The sequence below is a fragment of the Aythya ferina genome (genome assembly GCF_964211825.1).
Source record: "Aythya ferina genome assembly, chromosome: 4".
Lineage (NCBI taxonomy): Eukaryota > Metazoa > Chordata > Aves > Anseriformes > Anatidae > Aythya > Aythya ferina.
Window position 1 is genome coordinate 28,009,696 of NC_140300.1, and position 18,485 is coordinate 28,028,180.

At 39.3% G+C, this 18,485-nt stretch overlaps 1 protein-coding gene across 1 annotated transcript in view; it reads right to left on the minus strand.

The window, feature by feature from the left end:
- The window catches only part of SCFD2 (sec1 family domain containing 2), a 189,555-nt gene that overhangs the window by 147,515 nt on the left and 23,555 nt on the right, over positions 1-18,485 (minus strand). The window contains exon 3 of the mRNA XM_084517660.1: positions 7,129-7,256. Within this exon, the coding sequence (XP_084373786.1) occupies positions 7,129-7,256 (128 nt within the window). The remainder of the gene's footprint in view (positions 1-7,128; positions 7,257-18,485) is intronic.

Sequence of the window (18,485 nt, forward strand, 5' to 3'; positions counted from 1 at the left end):
GTGAGAGACAGAAAGAAAGAAACTGGCAAGTTGTTAAAGAAAAAAGAACCATCTCAATTGTCTAAGCAGCTCTGAGATCAACAGAGCTGGGTAAGAACCTCCACCTACCTACAGCCCCATTTATTGCTTTAGATTTTTCTTCTTCTTCATGAAACATAATGAGCTGCTCCATCCTCAGTATTACTTCACTTTTAAATTCATTGGTATTAAGGAGTCACAGTCTGTGTCTCAACATGGCAATATAGTTCTTTGATTCTCAAGCTCTTGAACAAATAAATGCAAACAACAGCAAGCTTTGGTAACCGAGTGTTAGATAGCCTCTCATTTTTACTTATTTCCAGTGTTTGAGCACAAGTATAAAAAGGAGGATTAAAATGTTATTTACTAGCACAATATTTCAACATTTGGGACACAAGTTTTCAGTTCTCATTTCATCTGTAAAAACAGTAGCACTCACTAAGAACACACATCATGGATGCTTACGGACACTAAATAAGCCTTCTGCTGCATTCAGGGTACTGTTCTGCACTGATCATAAAGACCGTTCTTTTCAGCCTTTATTTCATTTTTCTTTTTTGTTTGTTTGTTGGTTTTTTTTTTTTTTTTTTTTTTTTTTTTCCATTTGGGATAGCCCAGCAGCAGATCAGTGATGTAAATCCCAGTGAAGTTCATGACGAATGAGTCTGCCAAGCTGAATGTGAATCGGCAGTACACCCTTGATCCCATGGAAGCAAACCACGTCCTTGGTGACATCAGCACAAATGTAGTCAACAGCCAGAAGGAACATCACACCTTGCATAATTCCAGTTATTCTAAAGAATGCTTATTTTCTCCTTTTAGCAATAGCATCCTTGACAGGACAAAGCAATTCTGTGAATTGGAAGGTGAGACTGAAAGAAGGAACTTGTACATTATTTTCCTAAATGCAGCATCCAGCTTTGAAAGAAGCGTAACGTTTAGTGCAGATAGTGCTCCCCAGCTGGTGATGCTTCTAAGCAGCAGTACACACCAATGCAGAGTCACTTATTGATGAAAAACAATCTGCTTTGTTTCCGAGCATCTCTACATCTCAGCTATTTGGTCACGTCCTCAAAAACAGAACTGCCTTGGCAGGAATATCTTCATCCTTTTTGTCACATCTAACGAGTTACAGAGATGACTTGAAAAGTTTAGTTACTTAAAACAAACAAACAAACAAAAACTTGCACATCTGGTACTTGGTGCAACATCTTTGCTCTACACTGGCAAAACCAGATGACTATCAGAAGACGGGATCTACTTAGCAAGGTGAACACTGATCACTCAGTGGGGTTGAAACTGTGAGCTTCACCCTAGTGCAACAGTGCAAGGTGGAACAGCCATAACATCAACTTCTTTCAACAGGTCTTTACGTGGTGGAGTCTATTCAGAAAGGCTGTTTCATCAAGAGTTACCAGGGACAGATACTGTACTCCCCCACTGTACTCAAAGGGTGGTTGTCCCCTGGGAATGGAAAGGCCTACAGGGAAGCCCCCCCAAACAGATCTAAAACTTTCAGAAACACTTCAAACTCTTAAAAAAAAAAAAAAAAATTTAGCACTCTAAGAAGCAAAAAGCCTTCCTGCCTGCAGGGGTGAATGATGCAACAAAACATCTGCTCCATTGACCATCACTGAAATTAGGAACATTTGCTTTAGGTCAAGACTAAGAGTTGCACTACAGGGAGAAATCAGGAACTCAGTATTGCAGCAGGCTGGAAATCAAATCTGCTTGGCTAGATAGTCCCACATTGCAGAGCTTCCATTACTTTTGTTAGACAAAAAGGAGACTAATTTACTCAGGTCTGAGAGGAACAGCCTCACCTTTCCCTGGGGTAAGCCCTGAGGACACCAGCACGTCCTTGGAGCAGCATGGCAGGACCCGGCAAGAATTCTGCAGGCTAAACCAGGCCCAACTCAGTAAGGTTGGTAAAGGAACTCTCCCATCCCATGAAGATGCCTTGAGAGAGGCCTCCCAAACACTGACAAGGCCAGCAGTTATCCAGGTACCTATTACTTAGCCAGAGACATGCTGCAGAAGGGATTTGAACACCCCACAGACCGCGTTGAGCCCTGCAATACTCATCCGCCTTGTCCTGCATGAAGGCCTCAAACCCAAGGCTGGCATTGCCTCGCTCCTTGTCTGTTCCACAGCACCGGCCTAACGGTTGGCCGGGGTGGATGTTGGATATCTGAGATCAGACCTGATGATTTATCTGAAAGATATCAACGTACCTCTCTACTTTATTATGGCTCTTATTATTTTCTTCACTGGTAGCTTTCATCCCTAGAGTTTAGTCCAGGAATTGATGGTACTGAATCTTGAATATTGTTATATTGATCTTGTCAACAATAAATAACAGATACCATTACAGTCAAGCGCAATTTAAATTTTATATATATATATATATATTTATTTATTTTTTTTTTAAGAACTGCACATTTGATATTCTTTGTATGTTTTATGTTTTAAGATAAGGTACTCCCCTGCAATTTCCTATCCATTTTGAGGTATTTATCTAACTCAAAATGTTATTTCATATTTCCAATAAAAAATTCAGGATCTTCCCATTTCTACCCAAAGAAGTTTCACCATTCAGTTCACTCCATACATATACCAGCCCATTTGAAAGTTATAGTACTCTTCTTTATCTCATGGACTCGGAGGTTTTGCTCATTTTGTAGTGAGTTTAGTTTTTAAAACCGTATTTGTACAGTTCAAATGGAAAGAGATGAAAAGGCTTTTCTTCTATTAACAAGGCCCCGTGTAACAGCACACAGCACTTTGTTTCTGTTACTATACTACTGTTTTGACTTTCATCAGTCTCCATGCCAGTAAAGAGAGACAATAAAGGAATTCAGGCTTGACCACGGTTTACTGTGCTCCTTTCAAATAGAAGAGCAAGGGTGTTTCTAAAACCACAGAAGAACATTTATAGCAAAGTTTTTATTGCTGCCAAATACTATGCTAATAGCAAAGCTTTCAACAGGAGATTCATGGACTGCCACATTCAGAAGATGATTAAGATATGCATCAGACCTATGAAGGAGGGAATGGGAAGCAGAGGAATGGAAAAACCAGCAACCTTTCTGCTGTACTGCAAACCAGGCTGCTGCCACAGAGCGGAACTCCTTGCAGTCACTTACTTAAAGAGCTGAGCATAAGTAATCCCTTCCCTGTATTTACAATTCACTTGAATTTAGCACAACGTGTAAATCTCACCAGAAGGCTATTAAAACAATCTTCTAAACTGTCTTCCAAAGAGCTTTTGAAAAACAAACTTAACTCTTTAAATAAATTTCTTTAAATACCAGTATTTTTATTATGCCAAAGTATTTTAATGCCTCTTTATTTAAATGGCCTCCCAGCAAAAGACAGCTCCACCTACTGTTTACATGCAATCTCTCTGCTTTGGGAAATGCAGCTAGCTGGAAGGGTTAAGGCTGTTGCCAAAACTTGCATCCACCTACAGAATGCCCACAGCAGGCAACACCAAGCAAATACTGCCCTAAAGTCAATACTGACAGCATCAGTAAACTGCACAGGACGCACACATTCCATCTTCAGAAACCATATAGCTATGGTATGCATTTATGGATGCAATGGATTAAAGGAGACGTAAACTACATATAGCACAAAGCCTTTACACTAGGTGAAATTCTAAACAGTGCTTTGCCTGCCTTCTCCAGGTTTGACCTCAGAAACCCAAATACCTTGCGTAGATATACAACTCAGGTTTTGTCCCCCGTGGAAAGAGCTGAGCAGTTTCACAGTTTTATGTTCTAGTTGATTATGTGAATGATCACTCTGCTCTTTGACTCCCTCTGTTATGCTGTTTTCAAAACTTGCAATTCTTCTTTGAAGAAAAAAAAAAAGGATTTTAGAATGCTTGCAACAAACTGTTCTGAATAGCTTACTTGCTGGTGTCACTCATGAAAGTTTGTGACAGCAATGATGTTCTTTCACATGCAAAGGAAAATGACACGAAACATGCACTTTCCACTTTCCTTCTACATAAAGAAAGAATAAAAGATGCAAGTCTGCCTTGAAGATGGTATAAGAACACATAATTGGCCACCTGTAAACCCAAGTATGAGATGTCTACAGCAAAAGGAGAAAATCCCACTTTGTTTACGAATGACTTGGAGATCGCCTTACATTTGAAGCTGGACTTGCTCCAAGAGTCCATCCACAAAAATTTCAAAAAACGTTGCCAACTCTGCAATTCCTATCTTCAGCCAACCTCCTTCTACACTAAACTGTTTTTAAGTAGCTGATAGGATTTCCAGACGTACCACACTGCCACCTTGGTGGATACAACTCATTGAAGGGATATGTAAATCTAGAACACCTGAAAGCAGCTCCAATCTACTCAGCTTGTAAAACACAGCTAAAATTGCTGATTTCCTTCATTTCTCTCTCTCTTCTTTCCTCAGAACTCATCTGTCCATCCCTGCTGACTTTGATGACAAAAAGTGAAGTTCCCAGAGGCCTGGGATAGATATTTGGGAATAAGGGGAGATGTATCCTCTTCAACAGCAGATCTCTTCAGTTCTACCTTCCTTCCATCTCAGGAGAACACATTCATAAGATACCAGAAAGCAAAAGCTTAAGCTGAGGATCCTCCTATAAGTTTTAGAGCCCCTGCCACGTGCAGCCAAGCAGGGAAAGAACAAAGTTGGGCCTTAGGCACATTATTTGCAGGCAAAGCATGGACAAGCACAGGCACACCTCAGAATAATGAAAAATTCTGAGCCTCTCAAAGCCCAGAAAACAACAGAATTTATTTTCCTTGCTCTGAAAATAGGGAAACAGGATGGGATCAAGTTTCTCACCACTGCACAGGACTCCAGTTCTGCCAGCGTCACACATGATGCAGTTTTCAGGCAGGTGGCCACTGCAGGAGGGCTCAGCTACACCAAGAAGAATTTAAAGCTTTGCTTTCAAATGTAATTCACTCCTTATTTCCAGGGGGAAAACCAGCAAAAAAATGGCAGCAAGCAAAAATACTCTTACCATCTGACACAGCTGGTTTTAGTAAAAAGAGTAAGAGACAACTTTTATGCTAGAAAATGTCTGTGACATTTAATATTAGGGCCATAAAAAAAAAAAAAAAAAAAAAAAAAAATACCCTAAGTATTGGGAAAACCAGCGTGCAGTCCACCAAGATCATTCAATACATGCAGAACCTGAGGTAAAATCATAAAAACTGAAGGATAAGCACAGAGTAGAAAGCCTGAAATGATTTCTTCTCTCTCTCTAGCCCGTGCTGCCTCACATCACAATCACAGTGGAAGCAAGCAGCCTTTTGACTAAACACAACAATCCAGGACCAGAACAGGATGCAAATTTTTCCTTCTCAGCAAAAGAAACAATTGATAAACAACTTAATTTCCAGCTTTCCAACAGATTTAAGATATTCTGTAGCATGACAGATGAGAAATGAACACTGTCAAGATGTAGCTCTGCTCCAACATGTCATTAATAAATATGTGCCTGTGGACAAAGTGACACCTTGGTGGGAGTTTCAGGCTTATGCTCAATGAGAAATTTTGATTTTGGTAACTGGGTAGCCCTCCTTTCCATACTTTTCATGTTATTCCTGTTTATCATTTATAAGACCGCCTTGAATTTTTTATCTCCCTTTGAAGTTCATAAGTAAGTTTGTAGTTAACTTACGGAGTTAACTACAAAGTTAAAATTAATTATGATTCTAGTACAAAAAAATTCACTCCTATAAAGACTGGTATCTTATATCTTATATTGCATCCTCCAGACAAAAGCAAGTCTCGAGAATCATAGCATCAGAAACTTGTTTCAACATCAACTCTTAGTGTTTCTACATATCACTACATTGGGTCCACTTTTGCCTGATATTTAGGCTGCCATCAAACAAGTACCAGCCAACATGATCAAGAATCAGGGTTATTACAGCCATCAATGGGTACCACAGGAAAGGGTGGCTGATCTAGTCATTCACACGAAGGAGCAAAGCTGGTAACAGGGATTGTGTCTCAAAGATGGGAAGTAATTACTTTTTAAAACAAAGGTGAATTCCAGCAGTAATACAGTTTCTTTTGTTTGTTTTTCAGAGGCACATGAAATAGGAAGACATTTAGTGTCACTACAGTGAATAATCAGACACACTATCAGGGAAAGCTTAAAGACAATTTTATCATTTAAAAAATTGTCTGCCTTCTCTTCTTCAGGTCAATTTATAAAAGCCCTCTCACGGCTGCTTCATTTCTTTAAAACAGTTTATATCATTACTGTTGCCCAGATCTACTATTTCTGATTAATAATCTACTGAATATACGCTCTAGGTATTTGTAATGACCATACAACATACAAAATGTTATAGTTGTTAAGAGTTTACAATTTGGCAGTACATTTAAATCCTCTACAATATCTTTGCAGTACTCTCTAGAGCCTCAGATAAAAGCTGATTACTTTTATTCCACAAGGACCTTCCTCTGTTGATGAAAAGTTCAGCATAGAATAGTCAGGGTACATGAAATTAAAAAAAAAAAAAAAAAAGTATAGAGCCATATAATTGTTTTAATAAGCCTAATTTTACATCAGTTCTTGCATTTCACTGAATATGTCATGTAGTGAGAACAATATCCTTTAAAAAGTTATTAAAAGTTTTTATTTACATTTAATATCTATTATTTTGAAGAATTCAGGTTTATCAGGTTTATATAATGTAATTATACAGAACTGCAAAAATTGCATCAGATCAGCTGCTTTTGCAACTCCTGCTTGCCAAGGGCACAAATCCTGCTTTTTAAAAATACCCAAATTCTCATGTTTTGCAGAACAAAGCAGTAGCATTGCTAGCCATTCACATGCCTTTAAAATCTTTCTTCATAGAACTTCAGTGCTTCACAACTGTTCTTGATCTTTTTAATGTTGTTGTATATAAAAGACAACACCTGAGCTCTAGCAAACATTTGTTTCTCACTTCTGTACCTGTGGTAGCCTTAATACACACCCAAAACCAACGGTGAGAACGGAGGTAAGTTTTCCCCAAGAGGGTTATGTGGACGTAGAGCAGCTGTCACCTTTCCCATTACCACTGTGCAGGGAAGGGGATGTTACAGTACTCACCCATGCTCATCTTAATAGGTAAATTTTCTCTGCTCGCAGCCTCCACAAGGTGTCTCCTAGCCTCCATCACAGCTTCCTTTTGTTTGAGGTTCATGAAGGACTCCCAGAGAGCTTTGGCAGCTGGATCACTATAAGAAAATGACAGGGTTACACTAAACACTGCTTGAATAATGGAATAAGCTTAAGACAACATTTATATTTTAAGATGAGTGCTTCTACTTAGCAACTCCTCTGAGGTAGGCAGGATACAGGCAAAACTAATGCAATATAAAAGCTTGACTTTTCTTAGCAAAACAGTTGCTACAGTTTAACAGTAAGAAATCTAGAATTTCTTGCTGCCAATTAAAAAGTATTAGAATCCACATATAATAAACTGAAACCAGCATGTTAGCTCCACTGTAACCACTACTACAGTTCTTCAGATATCAAAAAGCCGTGGAAAGGATGGTACTACAGATTTGGGGGCTGTGATTTCCCCGTGAGAGCTGAAATCCCCAAAGCAATACTTCTAGTGCTGAAGGCTGCTACTGTGATTTCACGAACTAACGTCACTTTGGGTTTCATTGATTCTCCTTATATGAAATGAATAACCCACAGAAGAATGCAACTCCCCTCACGGTACCTGTACTCACAGATTTCCTTTTTACTGCCAGCGGTGTAAGTTTAAGCAAGACTCGCAGCAATTTGTGTGGCCGGTCAGTGCTCATTACCCTGTCAGTATTCCTTCTTCCAGGACACTGTGTTTGTTGCTGTTGTGAATGAATTCAGTGTTTTCTCTGGAGGGGGGAGGAAAAAGGAGGAAGAGCCCTTGCCTGAGGCTAAAGTTAATTGGGATTAAGTGTGGATTTTTTTTTCCCCCTTAGGAAAAACTCCCTTCTGTTTTCTCCCCAGGAGACATTTAACTCCCAAATACATTTCGATGTAACTCACGACATGCTTGTAAATATGCCAAAACACACTTTGTTTCACAGAAAATAAAATCCCCAACAATTCATCTGATACCTGCTACAGAGCAGCTGTGTATACGCTCTACTGCAATGGCACGGCTGTATTCAGCAACGTGCGGCGTCTCCCAGAGCAGGTAAGAGGGGCAGCAAGCCCCACTCCTGTCAGCCCAAGAACCCACATCCTCCATCCAGGCCCCTGTGGGTGGGAGGACCGTGGGAAGGAAGCTGAGTTACCCTCCTTCTGCACAAACCACAAAGGAGTAGGAAGAACAAATGTCATCCTATTACCATACTTTATGAAAGGGAAAATTTAAGATAAATAGAACAGTTTAAGAAGTAGGAGAAATAGCTGGGAAGGATACCTATCACCTTCAAAAGGTGAATTTAGTAAAGAGGAAAGCACCTCGTACAGCAGAACCCTGACAAAGCAGATCAGGGGATCAATGACCTAACACGGTCCTTACATTTCTTCAGTACAATCTCCCTGAAGTACTGGATCCTAGGGCGTGCTATTTTTACAGACACCACATACCCAGTTACTCTGACTCAGTGCTACCCCCCAGCACCACCAATGCATCCTGCTGACCCTGCTCACACCACAAGTGCAGGGCATGCCTCGCTGTCATTTACAAGCGCCCGAGCTTTGCATTGCACGAGGCCGCCCCTTTGCCTGTTAACTAATCCCTTCCTGAACATGCACTTCCAAATCCACATCTATAACAATCAGGAATCAGGCCTAAGCCAGCAGGCAGCTCATTTTTAAAAGACTTTTTTTTTCCCCCCACTTGAAAGAAATGTCACTGTTCTCTAATATTTTTAGCCCATTCTCCTTTTCCTGATTATTTTCATCACCATAAATATGAGCAAAGAGTCTCACATAAGCACAAGCACCAGGAGCTGACTGTAAAACAAAAGAAAACAAACAACAAAAGGGAAACTAAGATAACTCTCCCAAATTTTGCACAAGTTTTTGTACTCTCATCTTTCTCACTCGTAGATTTCATTAAAATATTTACCAAATAGTGAAGTTTGGGTACCTCAACCTGAGGAGCATCTACACATCTTGGTAAGAGTGAGGAATGCGCGCTGTGTGGATACATCACTTCCCTCCCTGTCGTCCTTGCTTGCTGCTCTCCCTTTCCTCACCAGCGTTGGTCAGTCTCGTCAATTTAGACTGCAAGGTCTCTGAATGCAGAGTGCACCACCCTTGCATAGACTCTACTACAAGACCCTGTTTCAGTTGGTACATCTATGTGCTACTAGTATAAACAATAAAATACCTCCAAAATAATAAACTAATTATTTTAAGCTTTAAAAAAGTATGAGTCACGCTGATGCATTAAACAAAACTGCAGGGAGGGGAGGGGGCAAATTTATTTTTTACTTTGTAAAATTTCTTCTTCCTTTAGCCACAGTAGGCTTTCTTTAATCCCAACTTTACATGATCCCCAAGGGTTGTTTTAGCACACCAAAAATAGCCAAAAGCAAAATAACTGTGGTACAGCATAAAGGCAGATGAGGGTCAACCACACTTGTGCATGTCTGGATCTCTGTGTAACCCACTGAGTTTCTGTAGACAATTTTCTTCCTACTGCTTTGGAGAATACCTAGTGGTTTAGGGTATAACAGGTAGTTCAATACAGAAATAGCATGAGAGGCACAGCCATTAACAGCTCACATACGTAGTCAAGTGACTAGGTCAATCCAAAGAAGCAAGAGTTCCTGTGTTCAACCACTTTTGGTGATATGATTAGGAAAAAGGCAAATTACTTCAGTCAACAGTGTCTTTTTTAACTGATTAGAGTTTAACTAAACACTAGCATGCTGAAAAGTATCTGAGATGGCAAAATCAATTCACATATTTGTACAAATAATACTTTGATAACTTGAGTAGTAACTACTTAGATTTTTTTTTTAAACTGGTACACATTAGGAGAACTAGTATTAATATAATGAGGAACGATCTCTACAGAGTTTTATACAGAACCATGCAAATAAAAGAAGTGCAATACTAAGGCTTTATGTATTTCAAGACCACTACTCTCAGTAACAGTCTACAGGAAGATAAAAAAAATGCATTAAATGTATTATTAGAAGTATTCCAAAGCAGCCAAGACCATATCTAATACTGCCTGTTCCTGAAAAGCTCAAGAAAATGGGTAAGATCTATGCTTAAAGAAAATAGGTAAAATTCCACATTTAAACAAAATAAATCCATCACCAACTGCAGAATTCACCTCCCACCTAGCATTTTCAAAATACCATTCTTTTTGTCAAGGACACAACAGTAAACTCTGTTTTTTGCATAAATAAAGCAGCTACTTGTTTACAGGGCTGCCTTAGAGTAGTGAAATACAGAAAGAAAAAAAAAACACCAGAAACATCTCACTAGGAAAGGGAACTCCACCCATGGCACAGAGCTTAAGCAAGCAAACTCCATCACAAAGCTCCTCAGGATTTTAAGACATGTATGTGGCCTGATGGGTGCTCTACCAGTAGCTTGGCATAAAGACTGAGCGCTCACTTCCTCCAGTGTTACTCCAATGGTAGAACAAATAAATATTGGAAATCACTGCGGCATACAGTAAATGTCAGCTGGAGTTTGCGAGGAACTAGCTTACAACGCTAGTTGGAATGCAATCTTGTTTTAATTTATACAAAATTTGTTAAGAAGTGACTCATGGGAATGACTCAGTGAAGTACAAACTAGAAAAAGGAATGAGTGGGAAAAAAAATATGCCCCTTGAGTCAACACGACCAGACTTTCAAAATTAAACTGCTAAAATGTGGATTGTTTATTTGCACAAGACCAACTTACCAGCAGCTTTTTTGTTTTGCTTTTTTTTTTTTTTTATTAGTCACCTTTTATAACCACTTTAAGAAAAACCCGGTCAGCAAAAGCACTTAAGCAGGAACAAATCTGAATCAGCACTGAAAAATTCAGTTTAATGTCTGCTGCTGAAAACGCTTTTCCCACTTCCCCTCTCTTACACCTCCGCAGAAGGAGCTTTGCTTTGCCCATTCTTGAATTCCAGTGACAAGAAATGAATGACTGCTGGGAACGAGTCACAAGGATGCAGAAAAGGGGTCTGGTACCACTGCTTGCCTGATCCGAGATGTTACCACATTTTCCTTTCCGAGATTCCTAACACTTGGCAACAGCATTATCTTATCTTCCACTTTTGGTGAGGCGCAACTGCCTTCCAGCTCTTGTCACGGTGTCCCTTCCCTCCTCTTTTTCCCATCTGCAGTTCCTGTCCTTTAGTTCAAATGCCCTAATCTGACAACACTGATGCTATAATCAGTGATTTCTATGGGATGCAGTACCCCAATTCAAATTCCTCTTTCCTGTTGCATTCCTTTACTTCCCAAGGATTGTTATTTATTGATTTTGTGTGTCATCATCTAGTGAGGCACTGCACTCTGGAAGTACTTTTCTGAAACTAAGTAGATTTAAAATATATACACATGTATGTTATACGTTGCATAACCTTTAGAAATATTGTCTGAGCCACACTGCTGTGCTGAAGAAAAAAATAATTAGATACGTTTACTCTAGGATAAAATCAGGAATTCTAAATCGCCCTTTGAATTAAACTTCACAAGAAAAGATAAATATATAAATATATATATAATGCACACGCTTCTGTGCATCTCTATTATAAAACATTTTGTGCAAGCCTAACAACAAGAAGAGAGCACTAACATTTGGGGCCTCTGCCAATACTGGTTTTATCAACAGAGATTCACTTGAAGGGTTTGACACCCTGTCCCTTCTGTTTACCATTCTGGGCAGTTATCTGGTAATGAAATTAGAAGTGTATTACATAAACACATTATGTTACATTCAGAGATATGGCTTAAGTCTTCGAAAATCCATGGTAGACATACGTGGACTATTTCATATACGCAAACATTGATAGACATCTGATAACTGCAAATTTTTCCCTTCCATAAATGGAAATTCAATATAAAAAAGAAATTCAACATAAAAATATATATAAAAAAATAAAAAATAAAAAATAAAAATAAATATATAAAAGAAATTCAACATAAATGTTGAATTTCTTTTAGTAAGCTATTAACTGTGCTAAATTTAACTAAAATTTAGCTGCAAATGATTTGGACTTGAGAAAAAACAAACAAACAAACACACCCACCACCAAAAAAGGGTTACAAAAGACAACGGAGAAATTTAGACATCTAAAATCATAGAATCATAAAGGTTGGAAAAGACCTCCAAGATCACCTAGTCCAACTGCCCCCTACCACCAATATTACCCATTAATCATGTCCCTAAGCCTTCCTACTTCTGGTATTTGTGTGCCAGTTTTCAAAGGTGTCATAAAGGACAAAAAGGACCAAATCCATAATTTATCCAAATCCCAAAATAAGACATCAGCTGACAACAGTACCAGGAAGCGTCTGCTGATGAGAAGCGACTCAGAAAGACGAGGATGTTCTCTGCTGATCAGAGAGAAGAAGGTGGTTCAAAGCAGCTCCAATTTGCAGCTTCCTGGGGCACTCTTTCATTCAAAGATAGGAGAGATGGAAAAATAAAAATACAGATGAAGCCTAGAACAACTGTGACTGACTAGCTGGCTTCCCAAATTTATGATACCTGAAAGAAAGACTGTTCAATAAAATCTGCTGTTCATTAGTAGGGAGATGCAAGGGTAAAAAAGCCCAAGACTTCAGCAGAAACAAGGGTGCAGTATGATAAGCAGCTCTTTTGGTGACGGTGTGCTATGTTAAGTGACACCCAGTGTGCAGGAACTTCCCTTTCCCAGGGCACCCCGTTCAGCTGTGTAACACCTTCCCTGTGGGGCTACACAGTGAGTTAGACAGGAAAGAACTGCTACTTTTGAACACAGCTCAGATCCCTGAACTTGCCTGACCTAGACATTTACAGGTTGACAATCAAATGCCTACTCTTGCATCTGTTCAGATAACTTTGATTTATTCTCTTGAACTGGTCTGGTCCTGCCCTGCAAGGACAATACTGCCAAGGTTATCTGTGATTGCCTGCAGGCTCATTCGCAAAGCCACTCATCTCAAACACATCTGGGGAGGATAGGGGGAGGCTGGTGGCACTGGCATGTGCTATCACCAAGCTGCAATCAGCACTCTGGTGAAATCAAAGGACTGGTTGATGGAGAATAAACTCTCATAGCAGAGGCAAACCTAAAGGCAAGGACAGAAAGCAGGCGACACTTAGGACTCTGGAGCATCCAATGCACACCACCACAATCTTAGATTTGGCTGAAATGATATTCCTCTTGCTTCACACCACTGGTGCAGAAAGATACTTACTTTCTTACTGCTTCAAGCTTCACAGCTTGTCTGTTATCTGTAAATTATTAGAATATGGTTCTCCAGGTTACTAACACCAGAGCAGAAGGTCAAGAATAATTAAGACCATACTAGAAAAATATGGCCGTTCAATGACTGAGCATTCCCCACTTTCAGCCTTGTTTTCAGATCTACAAATAAGCCATTCTTTAGCCATTTAGTATTTATAACATTAGCATCATGATGCATTTCTTCAATCAACATTTATGTTTAACCAAATGAAGACTAAAAGTCAAACACCCTTGTACAAGCAGCAGACCAGAATCACTAAAATCATTAGCCACATCTGTAGTCTCTGGCAAACTACTGCAAATTATTTTAATACAACCTAATTTTCAGTCAAGGAGGATACAATAAATTGACATCTACATTATCTATTACTTGATTTGGACTGATTTGCCTAACAGGACAAATTCAAGTCATCCTCTTCCATCCTTTTAAACACCGGCATAAAAAAAATAATCTTTTGGTTAGATGCAAGTTTTGCAATGTCCATGGATGTACTGAAAAACACGTCAAGATTCTCTTCTGCAACCTTTTGAAATGGCAAACTGAGAAGGCAGTATCTATATTCAATTTCCTTATCAGATCCTCTGTAGCTGAAATCAAGAAAGACAAAGATACAAAGATGACTTTGTACAGACTTTTTGTTGGTTGGTTAGTTGTAGGTTGTTTTTTGGTTGTTTGTTTGTTCTTAAAATGGTTGGGGTCAGGTGAAAGCACAAATGGTTGGGGTCAGGTGAAAGCACAGCCTACAGAAGAAAGAACAAGTACCAAGGTGTGGAGGATGCCGTATGAGCAAGATGTTAAGTTAGAAAGAATTAGTGAATGTGGTTATTTCTGCACCTGGCAAAGGCAACAGGATTTCAAAGAGCAACTTGCTGACACACGCTTTGAGTATATGAGGAAAAACAACCCTGAGTGGGCTTCAAAAATTAGCCAGCTGCAAATGCAAACATTTCAGCTTAACAAATTGGTCTTGTTTGTACTTCTGCAGTTTTTTTAAAAAATCACACGGAAAATTGTCTCACCAGGAGACGGATTCTGCGGTTACTGTATCAGCAAAACTTTCCCTCTATGTCTATACAGCTTTACAGCTTTTTCACAAGGTGAAGTGAGGAGGGAAAAAGTCTGTAAAGATTAAATTAGAGCTTCATTAAAACCACAAAGCTGCCCAAAACCAAGCGAGCACGCTGCTACATATCCTTTGCAGTAACTCATACTTGATTTAAGGAGATGCAGCACCCACACTTAATGCAAACACCACCGTGGTTGCTGGAGGACAGCTACCACAACGGAGAACCCAGTTGCTGGCAATATGTCATATGAATTTGGATAAACTGAAGAGAAGCACAAGACCGCGATAAGACGCAACAATTTGGCCAGGAGCCTGGAGTGAGGGGCCGTGCACTGGGGGACATCATCTCTCCTCCAGCTCCCCTGCTGTTTCAGAAAGAGCGCAAGCTGTGCCAAGGCCACGTTGGACATGCAACACATTCCTGGGCACACAAGCCAACAGCACAAGGGAAGGAGACACGGCCATTTCTTTGGCTGTGTCCTGCTCCACGTACAAAGGCCCCCCCTTCAAAAACACCGTCCCCGAGCAGCTGTTGCACTGTGGGAGGATGCCGCGGGGCTGCGGGATGCTGACCTGACACAGCTGGCTGCAGGGGAAGCAGCAGCTCCTCATTCTGTTTTGGAAGGGATAAAGTAACTCTAAAATAACTTACCTACAATTTTCTGTATAGAAACAACTGTCAGTATTTTCAGGACTGTAGTTCTGCAAACCTAGAGTAGATGCACTCCATTTTATAAGCAACACGTATTCAATGGAACATGCAGCAATGCCTTCTGCTACGAATAACACAAAAAACACACAATGTTTTTGTTTGTTTGTTTGCTTTATGGAGGTAAATTGCACATCCTGGGTTTATTGTACCAAAAGGGATCCATACTTCTTATTTCTAAGAAAGATGACAAGTTTTTGAAGTTTCAAAGTGGCTCTTAGCAGCAGACGGTAATTCTGCCACCAAACACTTTGCACGGTTGGCAAATGTGCTCAGCAGCTCGCAGACAGTGGGAACTTCAGCTCTTTTCCAATCCGCCATAACCTTGGACAGTACGATAAAAGGAAAGCTAATGTAATCTTGGTATTGTGCCTGCAGAAAACGGCAAAGGGATCACTGGATATTACCACTCTCACCACAGATTAGCAATTACATTGCGACATGGCAAAACACACAAAACTGCTGTTAATGTCAATCTCTTCGCAGCCATTTGGCTTAAAACATTATTCTCAAATCCTCATTTAAATGTTTGTTAAACTGCCCTCTGTACGCTGTTTTTTATGATTAGAACTTGCAAATGGTACTAAAAAAAAGTTGGCTAGCCAACATTAAAGAGCCTAAATGTATTCTTGAATAATTTCAAGGTTATTTCCCAGTTTCACTGCAAGCCCTCAAGCCACTTGGTGGGTGTAATCTGCTCTAGACTCAACTGTGAATGTGTTCTTTGGCACGGACTCAAAACGGAGAAGTTATTGTTTGATTTATATGCCAAGAGCCTCTTAGATAAAGGGCTAATGGCAGGCTGATAGCTTCAGCCTTTGCATGTGGTGTTTATACAGACCCGTCGTTCCTCTCCCTCCTTGCTGCATATACTCAAGGAAAACTGTGTCACATCAAGATCAAGTTAACTAATTAACTCATATGAGCATAATTTGATTGATTAAAACAATTGATTCACTAAAGGTCATGGGGAGTGCTAATAAAACACCAACTTTTCTGCCTCAACAATGAATGAGGTTTTTTTTTTGAAGCTACCTTTTTTTCTACACTGCAAACAACAATTTTAAAGTAATAATCACATTACAAAACAAAACAAAAATGGTAAGAATCTATCAGAGAGATCCAACAGCATTTGTTTTGATCAAAACAAAAAATCTGGAGGCCCAGGGATAAAAGTGACAAATATTTTAAAATAGGATCACACAAAACAATTACTGTAGGTATTTTAAGGCAACAATGTCAGCTCACTAAAGGAGGTCAGTTTGCTTAATTGAAGAGGTGACAGCGAGCCTTTTAAGAGGAACTTTCAGATAAAAGTCTTTTGTGTATACTTGTAGAAGTAAAGACCTGAGTGAGTGAGCAACTTCATGCAGCTCACTCCGGCAGATGGGATGGATAGACAGGAAAAGTCTAAAAGCACAGCAGGCTTTTAAGCAGCCCTGGCAGACTTACTTCAGATTGATATCAAGATGTATGGCAAAAAGCGGAAAGGTTGCAGGTGTACCTGCAGGCCTGGGGTTCCTCACTCCTGTGCTACAGGGTGACGGCGAAAGGAGAAGATTCAACAGAACATCTGGGAAGGACCTCTTAGCTGAGGCTCATCAGACCTCATTAGAACATGCAAGGAGGAGAAACACACAAGAGCATTCATGCTTCAAAACTAGTTTGAGCATTGCAGTGCACCACATACCGTGCTTAGATGTTCTGAGCACAAATTCACTTTCATGTAATGTCCTTTGCCCAAAAGAACTGCAAACATTTACATAGCAGTACTGTTTGAAGACCATTACAGAAAACTGGCTCTAGCAGTTCCTGAACCTCCATATGGCACTTTTCTAGCATTAGCATCCATGATACAGACAACCAACGTTATCTGCATTAGCTCATTCTTTTCTGATTAAACTGAGAGGACCTACACAGTGATTCTGTGTTGCCCAAAGCAAGCCAGTATGTGGTTCATCCAAACTAATTTTGGCCATGGATTTCAAAGAACTGACCGCAAATCTTGGATATACTCTCTAGGCAAAACTACATTTTTGGCTTTCATAGTGAGAAAAGACTTCTGTTTAAAATAGCGTTTTCAAAAGGCAGAACACTATGTAATTATAGATTGAAAATTTTATAGATTAAAAAACTCTGCACTAGTATACTCCACTCCAGTGGAGAACAGCCTATTTGAAGGCAGTATCAATCAGAAAAATTAGACCAAAACTCTAACCTGAATTTCATCACATGCTGATGACATACAGTGGGAATTAATAAAATAAAAAACTGGAAAAGCTTCTCAAAGCAGCTCATTAGTGGGACACTTAAAGCAAGTTTGTTGAAAAAACATTTTGCATATTAAAATAGGCAGCTGAAGTTAAAACTTCACACTTTCTCCATCTATGAAAATATTTTTAAATAATTAAACATGCCCACATTATTTACACTGTGTGAGAGAAGTGTCATAAATTTCATTTGCAGGAATAACTGAGTCAGGATAAGCAGCCTTGCTGCTGCATCTGTTTGACACAGAACTTTTGAAGATTTTAGCATTTCTTCTTTCAGCTCTTCCACAGTACAGCAGTTGTGGCAAAGAGAAGGAGGAATGGCCCCTATGTATAAATATTTATGATGCAAATGGAATAAATGATTTAGATTTGGAAACAAAAACAAAAACACAGGAAACATGTACAGAGACTGGCTTTTCTGCTAACATCTACAGATAATCCAGGACTACAATATTCTGCAATTCTTTCAAATTCAAATAGCAGCTGGCTTTGGAGGTTTCTAACCAATTATTCTGCTAACTGATGGAAGAAGCTATGAGAAAGTAATGCCAATTAAAGTGTGTTACACAAAGTTCAGGTGATATTTCAGTGCTTCACAAGCTTTTTAAGCACAAAATAAATTGTCCTGCAATCAGATGGACTACGTAAGATAGTTTCCTATATTGTAATTTCTGCAAACTATTGAACCTCCTCAAAAAGAGAACTAGAAGCCTTGCTTACATGATATACTTTGGTACATAAAACGTCCAAACTACGGGTATTTCCCTAGTGTATAAATGCTTCTGTACTGTTAGAGCATTCCTACAAGGAACACAGTCCTTTATAACTATTCTCCATTAAATGTTAGCAAACTTGATCAACAAATTATACAATTAGATTATTTGTCTGTATGACACAAGCAACATAAGTCTTACGAAAAACATTCTAAAGATACAGTAAAAAATAATTAAAAATAGACTAGATTTTTAACAGCCATTTGCCATCAATTTATTTTAAAG